Source organism: Argiope bruennichi, chromosome 10, assembly GCF_947563725.1.
Source record: "Argiope bruennichi chromosome 10, qqArgBrue1.1, whole genome shotgun sequence".
Taxonomy (NCBI): domain Eukaryota; kingdom Metazoa; phylum Arthropoda; class Arachnida; order Araneae; family Araneidae; genus Argiope; species Argiope bruennichi.
The window spans coordinates 84,015,423-84,033,032 of NC_079160.1; the positions used below are offsets into that span (position 1 = coordinate 84,015,423).

Below are 17,610 nucleotides of genomic sequence, written 5' to 3' on the forward strand. Positions count from 1 at the left end.
AAAAAAAAAAGCGTATGACAAAATGTTTTGCTTTTATAAAATGCCATTTTTAAAACTGTAATATAAAATTTGAGCAAAGAATGTATTTAAATGAATTTCTACCATTTCTATTTCATAACATTAAAATAATGCATCTCTCCCGAATTAATTATTGTAATAGAAATCAAAGCATATATTAGTCATTAAAATTAAATTATTAAATGTATTCATTGAATAAATTATCTTTGCTGATTTGAAGCACTTAAAATGCAATTTCATTAATATGATTCAGAAGTCAGAACATTTTTAAATTCAATGAAATATGATTTCTTTTGTTGTTATGTTCCATTTAGTTGTCAATAAGATTCTCTATGTTATGCCAATTATGACACAAAATTATAACTTATTACTATTAAAAATCAAAATTTCATGTTTCTACTCAAGGAGGCATGAAGAAATTGGTAAAAGTAATTTCACCTATTAAGATTTTTCTTTTGGAATTTATGGGAAATGAGTCCTTCCCCATTTATAACATCTAGTAAATGCTTCATTTCATAATTGCTATTAAATATTAATGGTTACAGTTCCTTCAGTTTGGGACACATTTACAAATAAGATTAAATTGATATATTTACAAAATTATACAACTTAAGAGTTAAAATCATAGCTTGATAAGTACCAAATGTAAAATTCAAATAAAATTAATTAATTTAATATCAATTTACCCGCTTTCCATCCTGATGGATTTTGTTTACTAAGATGTGCTTATTTCCAGGTAACATATCTTCTTGACATGAGCTGCATGTTTCATCAGAAGACATTTCTGAAGATGGAGTGGCAGTTCGATTAGAACCAGAATCTGAATGACAACTCTTTGCTGCTACACGCCTGGCTTCTAAATGAAAATGTAAACAAAAATAAAAAAACAAGCTGACATAAAACAATAAACATTTAAAACTATGTGCATAATTTTAACATGTAATTTAGTATTTAATTTTAGTGCAATATGAAGAGATAGTTTTCTATAAATCTAAGTGTAAAACACAATAATATAAAGTGAAAAAAAAATTGTATTTTAATCAAGCTTTGGTCATTAGACCAATCTATAAAGTAAAATGTGCACTAAATAATGTTAAGCACAATTTCCAATCAAATTTCTTAATTTCTAACAAGTTAATTAGAATATAAAACAAAACTGTCAAAAAACATCAATTACACAATAGAATGATTTTAAAGAAATATATACCTCTTATTAGTTCATGTACTTCTTCAACCTTTTGACTATAAGCTTCTTCCAGACTTTTAATCTCAGCTTCATGAGACATTAGACTATTCTGCAGCATTTTTTCATATTTACTTTCCAGTTCTTGTTTTAATTCAGCAATTTCCTGATCATGTATGGTAATAAGCTCTAATCTTTCTTCTTCCCACCTACTTTTGTTGTCTTTATTCATTTTACTACTACCTTTATGCAATTCACTCAATTTCTTCCTGTACTTTCTTTCTAATGATTCAGATAATGATTTGATTTCTTTTTCTTTTATATCTAAGATTTGTTTCTTTTCATTTTCAAATCTTCTTTCTAGTGCCTGCTGTAAAGTCTTCAATTCAGATCTATGTTGCAAAATGGTTGTTTTGCGCTCTTCTGCTAACTGAGTAGCATAATCTTCCTGGAGTTTCTTTAATCTATCACTATATTGTGCAAACAAATGGTTACATAATGCTTCTATATTCCTTTCTTTAGTATCCTTCAACTTTTTCAATTCTTCTATTTGAACTTCTTGAATTTTTTTCATCTCTTCTACCCAACGTGTTTCAAAAAATTTGTGCAACCTAGAAATTTCTTCTCGATGACTTTCTTCAATGGTTCTTTCTTTTTCCAATTTAGAATGCAGTTCTGTTTGCAATCTTTCGATTTCTTGCTTGCATATGGTTTCAGTCAGTTGCTTACTTTCTAATTTTTCCTGAAGTTCTTTTTTAGCAGATATAATTTTATCTTCAAATTCTTTTAACATCTGATTCCTCTGAGTTTGATATTTTAGTTTCTGTTCTTTTATTTGTCGGATTAAGTCCTTGGCTTTGGATTTTAATTCAGATTTCTCCTTCAAAACATTTTCCAGGCTAGATTTGAGATTATTGATCTCTGAATCATACTTTGCTTCTAATTCCTGTCTTAATATTCTTTCTTTCTCTTGCAGTTTAGCATCAAATTGTGCATCCTTTTCAACTGATAATCGTTGATTCTGTTCATCAAATTTTTCTCTCAGTAAAAGATTTTCTTTCTCAAGTTTTTCAAAATGAGATTTGAAATCATAACTAGAATTACCAAGTTCTGATTTTATTTTATTTTCCCAACTCTGATTGATCTCTTTTACATGGGCTTCATGATCTTTCGACATTTTCTTTAGCTTAGCTTCAACAGCTTTCTTTAGTAGAGCATAAATTAAATCACCATAAGCTTTCTTGTCATCTGGGCCAAATGTATTAGCAGCCTCCTGTTGAAGAAACAAAAATTAAATATGTATCAACCGAAATATTCAAATATACCATGGTGCATAAATTTTAATTCTTACTTTATCTAACTGAGAGACTAAATTTAAAAACTTTTTTAGTTGTTTTCTAAATAAGTTAATTCATAAACAATTTACAGATAAAAAAAATTAGATTGATTAGGGTTTTGAATTTGGAAAATTTCGATCATGTAAAGCCAGACCTTTCATTACAGCCATTAGACTACAGAAAGAAAAAAAAAAAGAAGAAGAAAAAGACTATATTTAAAAATATGATTAAAATAATTGTTTGGAATGTTTTCAAATTGTCAGATATCTTTAATTGCTGGATTGAGCAACAATTTTGGAAATGGCACAAGGAAAAAGTATTTGTGAACAAGATGATCACATAAAATTATTATTCTCTAATAATCAAATAGAATGAGGGTCTTTCTGCTATTCTATCAGTGTACTAAAAATTACATTGAAAGATATATACTACCACAATTATAGCTATTCAATTCCGTATGGAAGTGCTTAGGTGGGTGACAATGTGTACCTTAGTACATCAGAAAAATATGATTATCAGTATTCTTCATAGAATGAAAAAGCCTTAGAGAAATTGAGTAAAGCTTATTATAGTGTGTACTCGGAAGCATTATGTAATATTTATAAGTTTCCTAAACAAGTTGAAATTCTTACTAAATTTATAGTTCCAATTTGGAATATCATATAAGTTTGATTTTTATAGACAAGATAAAAATATTAATTATGAATAGACCAGAAATCTGAATTCATTGATTATGTTTAGCTTAATGATAATGTAATACTACTCACATACAAAAAATGTAACTAATGAAATATTCAAATATACATACTAGAATTTCTTTCTTGATTTCTGTTATATCAATATCTTCCACTTCACTGCCAGTTATATTCTTGCACAGCACATCAATCTGCTTTCTTAAAGTTTCAACTTCTCCACTGTGAGCTTTTTCAAGATTTTCAACTCTCAATCTCCACTGTGCAATTTCTGATTTTAAAGTGCTTTTAGAAACTTCTAAAGCCCCTTCCATTTGCTTCATTATTTGTCTCAATTCTGATTCAATAGATTTTTGTTCCTCCAGCTCTCTCTCTAGAGATTCTACTTCAGCTTCTAATTTCATCTGTGCATTGAAAAATTTAAATAAGAAAAACTAGAATCATCTTAAAAACTCTAACAAAATAAAAACTAGGAACACTTTAATTACACTAAATTACTACCTTTAGATTGAAGTAATCTTCATTTCACACAAATGATAAGGAATCATATTGACAAATTAATCATCATAAATGTTGCAAATTTAAAGATATAATTTCATTAACTAAAAGTACAGATATGACAAACTTTTATTTACATGATAAATAACAGGTTTAATAAAAAGAGTACCAGAATTTTTTCTTCTCAGTCTACAATTTATAACTATAAAGAATTTCTATTTTACATTTGTAATTAATAGTAACTGTAAAATCTATTATTTAACATTATATAACAAGAGAGTTACAATAATAATTTAATTTCGGTATATTCAAACTCCGATGGTTTTCTTAAGAAAGAAATGCTTCTTCAATCTGAGCTACATTATATTAAATAATTAATAAATATGAACATGCTAAACAAATTATTTAAATGCTTATAATATATATAAAAGCAAATATAAAATATATTAAGTATGTATTGCATTTATAGCTTATAGTATATTCTTAATATTATATTCAGGCAAGAATACGTAAATGAAAAAAATGAAGAAAGATATTAAATAAGTAAATCTAAAAGTGTAGTTTAGATGACATAAGGTAACAAAAAAAAAAAAAAAGTTTAAACAAACCTGTGCATCTGTTTCTTCATGTAATGTGGCTAATTCTCTTTCCTTTTGTTGCATCATTTCTTGAATTATATCATAATCCTGTTCAAGTCGTTTCTACAAATAAAGGAAAGTGGCAACTAAATTCTAAGTTATTAAACACCTGAACAAAAACATAAGATTTTTTTCCCCAATATGTTATTATTGAATATTACATCTTAAATAAAATAATTTATTTTGCTAATCTGGATCTAATAAGTAAACATTTTTAATATAACATTTTCAATTGGAAATCTCCATAAAGATTACAATGCAATAAAAAAACATAATAAATAATGATGATGACACAAAAGCAAATTTTTTACAAATATTGAAATAAAATAATAAATGTTAAATAAAATTTGCAATAAAAAGTATGAATAAATGAATAGCTATCATGGAGGGGGAGGGGGAAACACAAACTTCAACTTAAGGCAACTGAATGAGTTCAGATACACTTTTTTGAAAAATACATATTTTCTTTAGTTTCATTTTTTAAAAACTGCATATGTTTTAAAACTTTGAAAATATTGTAAAAATTAAGCTTTCAAAATATTATTAAAAAAATATCACAGGGAAAAAAAAAAAAAAAAAGAAAAGAAACTTCCTAAAAAATTGATTTTACAAGCACAGCCATAGAAAAAATTATATTTTAAATGTGAATAAATTCTAAGAGGAATACATTTTTATGACAGTAATTTCTGTTATGCTCGAAAATATTTCTTATAATTTAAATTAATTTTGAAATATAGCTGAATAAAGTTACTGAATTGGTAATTTTTCATTAAAAAATGCTTTTTATTTATGCTTAAACATTAAAAATATTATTTACATTCAATATTGACTAAACATAAAACAAACTTCACAGAACAATCTAATTTTTCATATTAATACTTGAAAACTTTTTGAAAAATCATTGTTACGGCTGATCATTTTTGTCAAAAACATTGTTTCTCAGAAAATGTTTTAATACAACACAAAATAATGCTTGTGACTTAGTAATAAAATAGCTGTAACTTCATTTATAATTCACAAAAAGTAAGACAGTTTTAAAAAGCTTAAAAACAAGCTACATATTTAAATCATAAAAATATTGGTAATTTCTTACAAAACTATGATTTTAAATCAGTTGGATACCTTATGGTGAAAAAAACTGCATAAAAATAAAACTGGGTAATTAAAAAAATTGATTACTCCATTTGCAGACAGTGAAAGTATATTTCAAATACACATAGGAAACACCTTTGTTGTTTGTGATTCTACAAATAATTAGTTCTATTATCTAAATTATTTATATAATTAAAAAAGATAAAAATTTCTTTTTTTAAATACAGCATTAAAAATCACACTTCTTTCCAAAAAAATTTTCTTCATCGTCTCGTAAAGAAAAATGTATAACTTAAAAAGAATATAAAATTGATAAGTTTTCAGAAGTTGAGAAATCCTCAATTTAATTTAGTTATATTAACATCTTGTTTGGAAACAACAAACATGAGGCTTATTTTGAGACAGGTCTTATAATTTTAAATCTACTCAGATGACAAGAATGACATCTGAGCTGGTATTGCCTATCCAAACTATCTACACTACACCAAGCATCTGGCCCAAAATGCAAGATTCAAAAGCACCATGCCAACATACACTATGGAGTTTTAGTGGAATCATATTTTGAAGTTAGTGCCTTTTGGCCCTGAAGGCAAAACCTTACCATCAGGCAATCATAGCCAAGATAAATTTTTGGTGGAATAAATATAAAAATGAGAATGGAGTTCTTTTCATAAACAGAATATTTGAGAGAAACTGACCTAGGTTTTTCAACAAAAATCATATATTTAAAATCACTTGAAATTCAACTAGAAACAGTTATAAGAAATTCAACTATAAACTTTCAGATATAATTGAGGTTAAACATACAAATAAAACCATGAAACTCTAAGTTTAATTAATGAAGTTAGTATTAGTATATATAATCTAACAAAAAAAAAAAAAAAAAAGAAATTAATAAACAATTCTGAGTCATGCTTTGAAAGATTGTTTTCAGAGCTAAGAATGTTAGCAGCATAAAACAAAATACACATGCCAGTTCTTATTGTATATTTACTAAATTAGCTTACAAATAAACTAAGGAAAAAATAAAATTATTTTTATTTTGACTCATAATATTGCAAATTAAAAATTTATAATTTTCCACTCAAAAACATGGCATATATCTCCAAAAGGAAAAATGTTTAAGTGATATAAAAAAATTGTATTTTATGTTGCTTGAGTCAATAAATGGATTGAAAAAAAATCACAATTTTTATACAGTTTTTTTTAATGCTATTAGTTATATTTATTAAACTATTCTTCACACACTAATATTTCAATTAAAAGGTTCTACTCATCTGCAAGTAATGTTTGATCAAATTCTGAAATTTTGAATTTTATAATTTTAAGCCATTTAATGACTACTTCAAGCAAGTGCTTCTTATTGAGTGGAAAATCTTCCTTAAAGTGGTCACTAAGATGGTCTAAAATATTTATATTCAAATTTCAATTGTTTTAAATTATTTTCAGTTGTTGAAGAGTACAATCCCCCCCCCTTTTTGTTAAAAATGTTAGTTTTAAATATATTTTATTAATATAACTAATAAGAGTGGAAGATTACCTAGAATTTTTGACTTTTTAATTCTTTCAGCAGTTTTTTAATTAACTATAGCAAAACAAAATATAAAACATTTTTAAAATTAGATGTTGGACTATGAATAGAGAAAACATTGGGTGACTCTGATTTAACAAATTGATTTTTACTAAATAATTTAATATTAAGCTTATAACATCTGAATAATTTTTAAATAACAAGGAAAATTTTTTTTACCAAAGTTCTTGACTTTTACATTTTTTATTTTACACTTTCAGGTACAACAGGTTAATTATAATTAAATGATACAATTACTTAATAATAATGATACAATTACTTAAATAATAAATAAATCAGCATAACACATTTTTTTGTGAGAATAAATTAGAAATACTTACATTCACAATTCACAAAATTAAAAAAAAAAAAAAAAAAAAAAAAAACAATGTTTGGAATTTTTTTTTTTTTTTTTTTTGCTTATAAAATTTTTTAAAGTAACTTTGTTTGAACCATAAGTTTTGAAATCTTTCTATTGAATGTTAATGAGATTATCAGGTGTAAAATGGGGGAAAACAAGCACATTTTTTTAGAATATTCATATTTCTTTGCAGGAATGTTTTAAGAATACCTCTCTGTTAAACATACAAAAAGAAAATGTATTATTTTTTCCTCTAAAGTATAATGTTAAAACTAATTTAAATTGTAGATATGTTATTTTGTGAAGAAACAAAACTGAAGCATTGGCAATTATTCACATGCCATCAAGACAGTCCACATTCAAAAATCATTACAGCTCTAAGACAGCAGAAAACTCTAAATAGCAGGAAATCTTCAAATTCATAATTCTGCAATAACAGCTATTCAAGCTGTTGAATTTTCTATTTAATCAGCAGTCTAGAAAGAGATATTAAGCTCAGGCCAAAGAGGTAGAGACAGAGTTGTTCAATGGACAGAGCATCTTCACATGCACCATGCAGTAAATTCCCATCACCAGTACCTGATAACCAGTTAGACTGCCCATTTCTTGCAGAAGTTGTTCCACTTGCACCTGTTCAAGTTCCAATTCTCTTCGTGCAGCTCGAACGGAGGATTCGAGAATTGCAATACAATTTTTCAGAGATGATATTTCTGAATTTCTCTCTCTCAACTGATTGTCACGTTCAGAGAGTTTTCTGGTAAGCATTACTTTTGCATTCTCAAGTGTTTTCACACAAGTTTCATAACTACTGAATTTATGAGAAAACACATCTTCTATCTAGAGTGCAAAGATATAATTAATAATTTTTAGATATATGAATGCCAGAATAGTAGAGCCCTTTTTAAATTTTTGTTTTGCTATGATTTTATTCTTGATAATATAAACCCAAATTTTATCAGAAGTAAAAATTTGAATAATTTATAATACATTTTTGGTAAATTCTAATTGACCACAAATAATCATTTTCAAGGAATAACACATTTCATAATAAATATTTATAAACTATTTTACATCAGTTATTATTATTTATAATTAAAGCTATATTTCTTTAATGAAATATAAAAATACTTAACAACTCATAAGAATGAAAGCATTTGCAGATTTTAAAATCAGATTATATGATTAACTGTTATAATAGACGTGGAAAAATATAGTCATCAGTTTCGTGACAAAATAACTTTTTAAGATTTATAATTTACTTTATATATTCCTTAAAATATAGTTTTTCAAACATATTTCATACAAGTACTAAAATATGTAAATGAAAATATTTATTTTTGAAGCATTTATCACTTCTATACAAAAATTTACATATATATATATATATATATATATTTTACTGCATGCAGGATAAAATTTTAAATAATTTATAAAATAAATCTTAAAAATCGTTGATGCTATGGAAATAAAAAGTATAAGGAACTTCTGCATAATCAGAATAAAAAGCAAACAAACTTACATTATCTTGAGAAATATGTGCCAATTCTTCCATAAGAGTTTCCACTTGATTTTGCTCACTCTTTAATTGCTCTTTAACACTTGCAAGTGATTCATTTAATGACTCCACTTCACTTTTCAAAATTTCATTTTCAGATTTCAACCGGACATTTTCTTTCTCGAACTCTTCAGCAATCTTGATTCTTGTTTCTAATTCTTGTCCAGACAGCTTTAAAGAAAGAATATGTAAAATTATTCTTTCTTTAATATATAAAAGCAAGTTCTTTTATAAGAATAAAGATATACATATAAACATATTTTAAGTGTAATTAAGTTTCCTTTTTTATTAAATGAGTATCTAACAACATTTGATATTTTATTTAAAAAAAACCCTTACAGCACAGATAAAAATAGTTCATTATTTGGCAGTTAAAAAGTAGTTAATTAACTTTAAAATTTTGATGTTCTCAATAAGACAAGAAAGAAAATGGAATTGGCTAGATTTTCCCCTATGTTATGTCTAGATATTATTTAGTTGCAACTCCAAATGAAATTATAAAAAATATTGCCTATACTTTTTTCTGCCAGGTTTTTTTAAAGGCAAATAGCCAAAAATAATTCAGAAATCTATAATGCAACAGTTTAATAAAATAAATTCAGTGGCATGGCAGTCCATGTGGGCAAAGGCCTACAGTGCCCATATCTGCTTTTTTGACCGAGAGCCCTGGGGTGCAAGGCATATGACCCAGTTAGGTGGTCAGCCTAACGTGGAACCCACAGTGTTTAGCTTCCAAGTATGCTTGGTCCTCATTTTATCAACCCACTGAAGGGATGAAAGGCTGAGTCAACCTTGCACAGCCCGAGGAATAAAATAATACAATCATTTATTTTTTTACTCATTGTTAGAAGGTATAAAATAATTTTGTAATCAAAATGAATTTGCAATTGGTGAAAGTTGTACAATCCCCCAGTATTGATTAATGAATGTAAATAATTGTATAATTTATACACTTAATGAACATAACCAATTTAAGCAATTTTAACCTGTAATACAAAAATTCAGTAAAGACTTTTTTTTTTTAAGAAAAGTCTTAAATTTTTAAGCTTTAATTAATTAAGCTTTAAATTTTTACCATGAAAGAAAATATATGGTAGTAGAGAAAAAGCAGAAATTGATGCATGCTTATAAGCAAGAAACAATGAATAATTTGCTTGAGGAGAAGTGGTTACAACAAAGCAATAAAACAGTTTTGTTGGAATTATTTTAATGTTCCAAAGTAGTAAAGATTAATGCTTACTTGGTGACACATAATAATGTTTAATTTAATAAATAATATAAAATTATTGTTTTCAGATTAATTTTACTTTTTAGAGAAACTTAAGATACTGAAATGAAATTTAAAATAAATATAACTTTCCACCATCTAAAATGAGAATTCTGAAGAAAAAAGTGTTATGATTTGGAAGCACCATTATGAAATGCATATATATAATAGCATTTAATTTTCTTTTTGTTACAGCAATCTAGATTTAAATACTAAAACTGCCTTACTCAATTCCAAAAACTTGATTTAGTTGCTGCTTAATATTAAGGAAAATAAACTACAGAAAAGCACAAAATTATTTCTCATATGCCAGATAACTGCAGCTTTTCATTTTTGCTTAATATGCTCATATTTTCGCTTTCACTGTGAAATAAATTCAGTGCTATTCAATAAAATGAACAGACATTTCTAACTGAATGGTACAAGACTGGAATGAACCAACATGTATGAGTGAATCAGTCCTTTAAATTAAATCAGGAAAAAAGTAATTTCTTATATTTTTTATTGATAATTTTTGAAGTTTTTAAATAGTTAGTAGAAACAAATACCAATTAATTGTTAAACATTACATAATATAGTATTTCAGTACTTTGAAAATTAAAACAAAAGACTGAATAACTGCATCACATAATATTTTAAATATTCACAACTGTAGGTATAAATATAGGGCGACAAGATAAATAATGTGTCAAGAAATTTAAAAATTAATCTTACTGCTGAAGTTTGAGAATTCTTTTGTAGGCTTTCCAATTCCTTTTTCAAATTTTCCAATTCTTGAGTTTTGCTCACAAGTTCTTCATTTTTTTCAAGAAGCATTAATTTAAAACAAGCAGTAGATTCATTCACATCTGAAGTTACAGAAGAGAGATCCTGTAAAAGAATACAAATGAAACAATTTTTGATGAAATTATTTCAGAATTGCATATTTTCAATTTAAAACAGGATGTACATGAAAAATAAAAATACATAGATAAATGTTGCTATTTTTATCTAAACTGTCAAACTACATCACATGATAGTCCTAATTATTTTTAGAAATAAAGCTTAACTCTAAAAAAAAATCTAATTAACAAATAGCATTTAAAAAAAAAATCTAAATTCAGATGAGAAAAATGCATTTGAAATAATATAAAACAATCATACAGAGAAAACACCACAAATTAATAAGAATTAACTAAGCCAAGAATGATAATTTTAAATCATGATCGCATGATGTAGAAAACATTTTAGTTAGTACCATTCTCCCCTCCCCTCAAAAGTTTACACCACCAAAATAATTTATGATACATATTACATTCATGAACATAGAAGAGTATTAGCAAAATTATATCTTAAAATAGTTACTTTATATATTAAATGTTAAAATTTCTAAGTATGTTAAAAACTGGTCAGCTAAAATCGACAAATATATAAAAGTAATTATATAGGGTGTTCATTTAAATCATGATTCAATAGCTAATTTCAAAGTGATTAGAAACATGCATACATTTCCAAATAGAAAAAAAAAATACTCTCATATGATATATGGAATTAAATTTTGTTTCAATGAACATATGTACTGCTATCAATAAATATATTGCATAATACCAATATTTTAAACCATCTCAATGGTTGCCTTGAGGAAGGTCAACCTATCAATGGGCAATGTTAGACCAGGAAGCTATTATTAGCTTAAAATACCGAAATTCAGAGTCTCATACTCTGATCAGTTTTTGTTGCACAATAAAACTTTTTATATATTAGTGCATCAAGAATATTTTACTAAATATGGTTAATGAAACTAGGACATTGAATAAATTTTTAATTTCATAAATTTCCCCACATACATGCATTTAAACAATATAAATAAAATTCCTTATATCATTATAAGTATTTTTTCAACTAGAAGCATATTACAATCTTCAACAATTTAAAAACTAGTAATTGGACCACAATTAAAGAAATTACCAAGATATACTTAAGAAAAAATTCGGCTTTTCAAATAGATACTGGAGCATTATATCATGGCTTTATTAATTTAATTAAATAAAACATCCATTGCAGAGATTGCAAATTCCCCTTACCTTTGCTTTTGTATCCAAATGCCTTTGCTCGTTAGTACTAGAAATAGTATTTTGTAGAGTCCTGATCAAATTATCTTTCTTCTCAATTTCAGATTCCAGAGCATTAAAAGCTCTCTGGGTTTCCTGAAGCTGTAACAGATTTGAAAAATCAAAATTAGAACTAGATAAATAAATACAAAAGACAAATACAAGATTTTACTAACTAAATTTGAAAAAAATTATTTTTAAATAGTAATGAATATTCTGCTCCAATGTACCAATATAAATAAGTTTCAATATACCTGAGACAAGAGTTTTTTGTTTTCCTCAAGTTGGTTTTCAAATGCTTCATGAAGTTCTTCAATTCTTTCATTAATTACTTGGGACTTTTGAGGAGTAGTCAGGCAGTGTTTTTGCTCTTGAATGTGAGATTTCAAAGCAGATATTTGCAGAAGTTGTTCCGACAATCTTTCTTGTAGAGCAGCATTTTCATGCTGACTTTCCTAGAAATACATATGTTCATTATTATGTCATAAACATTGCATTGTTTGTAATAACTTAAAACATTTTACTTTGCTTCTAAAAACTTAACTACAAAATCAATTCGCTTATGCTTTGGTGAGGAATTATATCTGCAATCTTTTTAAGAACAAAAGCACATGCAAGTTTTTAGCAAAAACACCTAAGTATTGAAAATAAGAAAATTATGCTAATCTGCAATCATATTTAGTAAAGGTCAGCACAATATGGTATCATTTGGTTACTATGATACTTTGGATAAGTAACATTTTTAATCTCATGATTTGAAAATTATAATTGTTTGTAAAAGAAAAAAATGTTCCTATATACTAAAAACAAAAATTTATAGAAAATATCTTTCTTAGTTCTTTGCAAAACAATACGTTTATATATATATATATATAACATTACTAGCCCTTAAAATTTGGCACAGGAATTCAGGGATATGGTACGTATATTAATAATGCAAAATAAAAAAGAAATTTATAATTATAAACTAATACTCTTAAATTAATTTACCATCTGTTGAGTTTTCATTCTTCTCAGCTGAGTTTCTAATTCTTTATTCTTTTTGATAAGCTCCTCATCCATGTGTGCCAATCGACCAATTTTTTCTTCCAATCTTCGAATTTCAAGCCAATGAACAGAACGAGGTGACATTTCATAACCATCTTCACAGGGAAGTTGCAAATTGTCACTACCTTGAGAGCCACTAGGAGAATTATCATCACTTTGAATAGGACTAGTAAATGATGAGAGATGCATACTTTCTAGCAAACGAGCTCGCTGCTCAACTTTAGCTTCCAGGAAATGTATCTGCAAATCATATTAAATATGCATGTTTACCATCATCACAAATATAAACAGAATAAAGGACATGCTGCAAATGGTGCATTAATAATTTTATCCACATCATAAATAATATAATTAAAAATAGTTCAATAGTAAAATTTCAAAAGATACAAAATTTTTCACACAGTTGTAGCTAAAATCAAGAAAAGTAATTAAATTAATTATTTTTCTAATAAGTCAATATATAAATTATAAATTTAGTCAAATTTTCATTGACTAATTTTTATTTTTAAACTAGCTATACTCAGCCACACATTGCTCTGGCTTAGTTTGGTTGAATGGAAAAGAAGAACATTTCTAATATGTTTAATTTCACAATGCTTATGGGTATGCAATATTATTTTTTGTTACTCCATTGTCTGAGCAAATATAGAGATAGTCTGGTTTATCAATTCTACAACTCAACTCATTGATCTTTGTTACTATCCAGTATAAAATAATGTAAATAAAATGTGAAGTTTATGATACCATAATTAATTTTTACTCATGCTTAATTTTAGTCATATATTGATAAGTCAGTCACTTTAAACATTAAACACTGCTCAAACTCCCTGATGCCAAAACAAAAACTAGGATCTTTATAACTGATAATGACACAGATAAAAGGAGAAGGGATACTTTTAAACTCTTCCTAGCATTACAGATAGAGGTGAATGATTATATACATTCTTAAGAAATTGAGAATTACAAGTTTTGAAAATAAAGCTGAAATAAGATCAATTTAAATTACATAACAACAATATTATCAAATATAACACAAAGCTTGATACTAACCTGCCCTCTGAGCTCATGCAACAAAGTCTGGTTTTGTGACATTTGTTCAATTTCTTGGCTTTGTGAAGCAAGTTGTTCTTTCAGATTTTCGACTTGTTCCATGGATTCTCCATTCATAAGAGCAGTTTTAGATTTGGTCATGCCATCTTCCAAAACTGAATTCATTTTCTTGTGTATATCAACTGATTCAGTCATCATGGCTAATTTCTGAAACAGATTTTCAATTTAACAAGAATTATATTTTAAACATTTAAAAAAAATACTTTTTTTTAAAAAAATTGAATATGGCAATTAATAAAACAAGAACAGAGGCAGGTTAATTACACAAAATTTATTTTACATAAACTTATTCATAATTCATAACATATTGAAGTTTGTTACACAAATCAAAGAATTTTAGTGATAATTTATTTTATTCTACATGTTTTTTAAAATTTAGTGAATATATATTAAAGTACTCTGGCAGCGATTTTTCCCTACATAAAAAAATATCTTCTGATTAGTTTGTAGGTTTTTGCTTCCTCATGTTCTTTCATAATATTGAATTTTAAAGATAATAAAAATTAACAATTACAAATAAGATGAACATATCTATTAAACAATGTAATGAATTTCAGTTGAAACATTATTCATTTGATTGGTAATTTGTAACAGTTATATATTTTACTACCATATTCTACATTTAGAATATGGAAACTAAAGTACAATCAGAGGAAAATTTAATTCAGTAATGTATTTTAAAAATTAATTTTGATGTTTATTTCTAATACATTTTCATTAATTCATTAAAAAAATCAATACAATGAAGCTTCAAATTACCTGTCGCAACTCAGCTTCTATTTTACATTTCATATCTAAATTTTTTTCTAATTCTTCAATAACATCACGCAAATCCCGTATTTTATCTAGAGATTGACGCAAATCATTCTCAACCATCTCTTTCTTCTTCATTGCATTTTGGTGGTCTTCAATCCTTGCTCTTAAGAGCTGTTCTAACTGTTCAATCTATAAATAATAAAAACCATAATTGTTAACAATAATAATGAAATGCTTCCATCAAGAACACTGAACTAAGGAATAACATCAATAAAATCTGATAGTTCTTAAAAATCACAAATGCCTCAATAAATTACTATTTTATTAACAAGACATTAAGTTTATATAATATCATAAATTAAAAGGAATTTTTATTTTAGCATCAATAAATGAAAACTTTTAAAAGTTTTTCATAAGCAAAAAGTTTGAGGTAATCATATTTATCAAAAATATCAAAATGTTGTAAGGATCAAAAACTATTATTATATTTAAAAAAATGTGACATTTTCAGGCAATCATATCTATAAGAAATGAGGTAAGAAAGTAAGATCACAAACCCATTGGATTAAAATTCTGTCTTTTAATGTCAAAATGACTTAAATATTCTGAATGCTCTTAATGTTCTTTGCCTGCAAGCAATTGTTTCAAATTGCATTCATTATAACTAAAATTGAATGAATGATTTTGAAATCTACTTTAATGCACTTTTAATGTTAAAAATTAATAATATTTAATTTTGAAACATATCAAATTTGTATGACTTATTTAACTGAACATAAATTTATATTCAAAGCAATGAAGACTAATATTACATTGCTGGCTAAACTTGTCAAACAGAAAAGCAATCACTTTTGTATTGTCCCCTCCCCTTCAAATTAAAATTATTTTCTTTTTATTAAATGTTATTTTGCATTGAACTTGACAGTTCATTTATCCTTGACTAACATGAAATTCGTTATATTCCATTTTCTAAAGGCTGAAAAAATTTTGAAACTTGCTGCACTTTTGACATTGCAGCTAGTATTAATTAAAAAGGAGATTAAACATTATAATTTAAGATTTATAGAAGCTAATATAATGAATGTAACTTAATGTAATGGAGGATGGTACTAAGAAAAGACAATTTTTTTATAATAAAAAATAAAATTCTTCAGGTAAAGGGTGTAAAGTATAAAAAACAACAATATTATGTATTTAGAATACCAAAGGTAAAAAAAAAAAGTGTCAGTTTTTTTTTTTTTTTAAATTAAAAAAAGCTTACTTCTTTCATTAATTGCACTTCATTGCTCTGTATCTTTTCTTTTTCTCGCACTATATCTTGCATTTTTGTTATTTCTCTTATATATTCTTCACGTTCCTGTTCTCTCTCTTGAGCTTGTTCCTAAAATCATATGAAAAATTATGGAAATAATATTTACAAAATATGCAAAAATACTCTTTTCTATATTCCACAAATTGTTTAAGGAAAATTGTTGCAAATGATGGAATTTGTGTTTGAAAAATTATTTCTTATACATATTGATTATATATATAATGATTACATTTGATAATAAAAATACATTACTTGCATTAATTAATTATAAAAACTATTTCTATTATGTATGACATAATTTCTTTTCTTACTTTTAAACAAAAAATGACAAAAACAGTATATTAGTGATTTTCACATGAATACAAACTAAAACAAGGACATTTATTACAGAAATTTCTATAATTAGAAAAAAAAAAAATAGTGTAATTCCATGACATATTTCCTTTCTATTATCACGTAAATTTTTTCATTCAATATTATACACATAAATGATCCATCAAGTGTTACTAATGTGTTAATTTTCCTTATGAATATCATGACATAATTTTTAGTAACAATTTTTTTAAATAATGATTTTTTTTTTCAAATGAAAATGTAAATCTTCATCATTTTATTTTTATTATAAAATTTACAATAAGGGTATTTCTCCAGCATCTGATAAAATCAATTGTTATTGTTTGCTTTTAATTAATATCCCAAGAAATTTTTAATACTAAAATTCTATGTCATCTGACTTTAAAGCAAACATAACCATCCTTCTCTTCAAAAAAGCAATAAAAAAATACAAATGCACATACATCAATAAATTTTTTGTTGGACTGCAATTGCTTCTCCATAGCTTCCATTTCTGCTTTCAAGTCCCTTATTTCTCTGCACTTCTTCTCTATGATTTCTTCCTTTTCTGCTCTGATTCCTTCCAATTCCATTTCCATTTGGTGTAAACGATCACAGAAAGACTGACGTTCTTGGCTGAGGCTTTTTTGAACTGATTGTTTTTCAGTAGAAAGCCTGGAATTTTCTTGTAAAAGTTCTATAAATAGGTAAAGAGAATTTTTAAAAAAATGAAAAGTGACAAATGCTACTT

The 17,610-nt window shown here is 25.9% G+C and overlaps 1 protein-coding gene across 6 annotated transcripts in view; it reads right to left on the bottom strand.

Moving 5' to 3' along the window:
• Positions 1 to 17,610, bottom strand: part of LOC129987912 (A-kinase anchor protein 9-like) — a 74,619-nt gene that overhangs the window by 11,983 nt on the left and 45,026 nt on the right. For 4 of the 6 annotated variants that reach the window (XM_056095909.1, XM_056095910.1, XM_056095911.1 and 1 more), the window contains 14 exons: positions 17,324 to 17,556; positions 16,476 to 16,595; positions 15,218 to 15,403; positions 14,399 to 14,605; positions 13,292 to 13,588; positions 12,556 to 12,756; positions 12,275 to 12,403; positions 10,926 to 11,081; positions 8,909 to 9,115; positions 7,969 to 8,226; positions 4,337 to 4,429; positions 3,347 to 3,634; positions 1,226 to 2,474; positions 705 to 874 (listed from right to left, as the gene is read on the bottom strand). In XM_056095909.1, the coding sequence (XP_055951884.1) occupies positions 705 to 874; positions 1,226 to 2,474; positions 3,347 to 3,634; positions 4,337 to 4,429; positions 7,969 to 8,226; positions 8,909 to 9,115; positions 10,926 to 11,081; positions 12,275 to 12,403; positions 12,556 to 12,756; positions 13,292 to 13,588; positions 14,399 to 14,605; positions 15,218 to 15,403; positions 16,476 to 16,595; positions 17,324 to 17,556 (3,794 nt within the window). The remainder of the gene's footprint in view (positions 1 to 704; positions 875 to 1,225; positions 2,475 to 3,346; positions 3,635 to 4,336; positions 4,430 to 7,968; positions 8,227 to 8,908; positions 9,116 to 10,925; positions 11,082 to 12,274; positions 12,404 to 12,555; positions 12,757 to 13,291; positions 13,589 to 14,398; positions 14,606 to 15,217; positions 15,404 to 16,475; positions 16,596 to 17,323; positions 17,557 to 17,610) is intronic. The other 2 variants (XM_056095908.1, XM_056095912.1) reach the window with 2 other exon arrangements.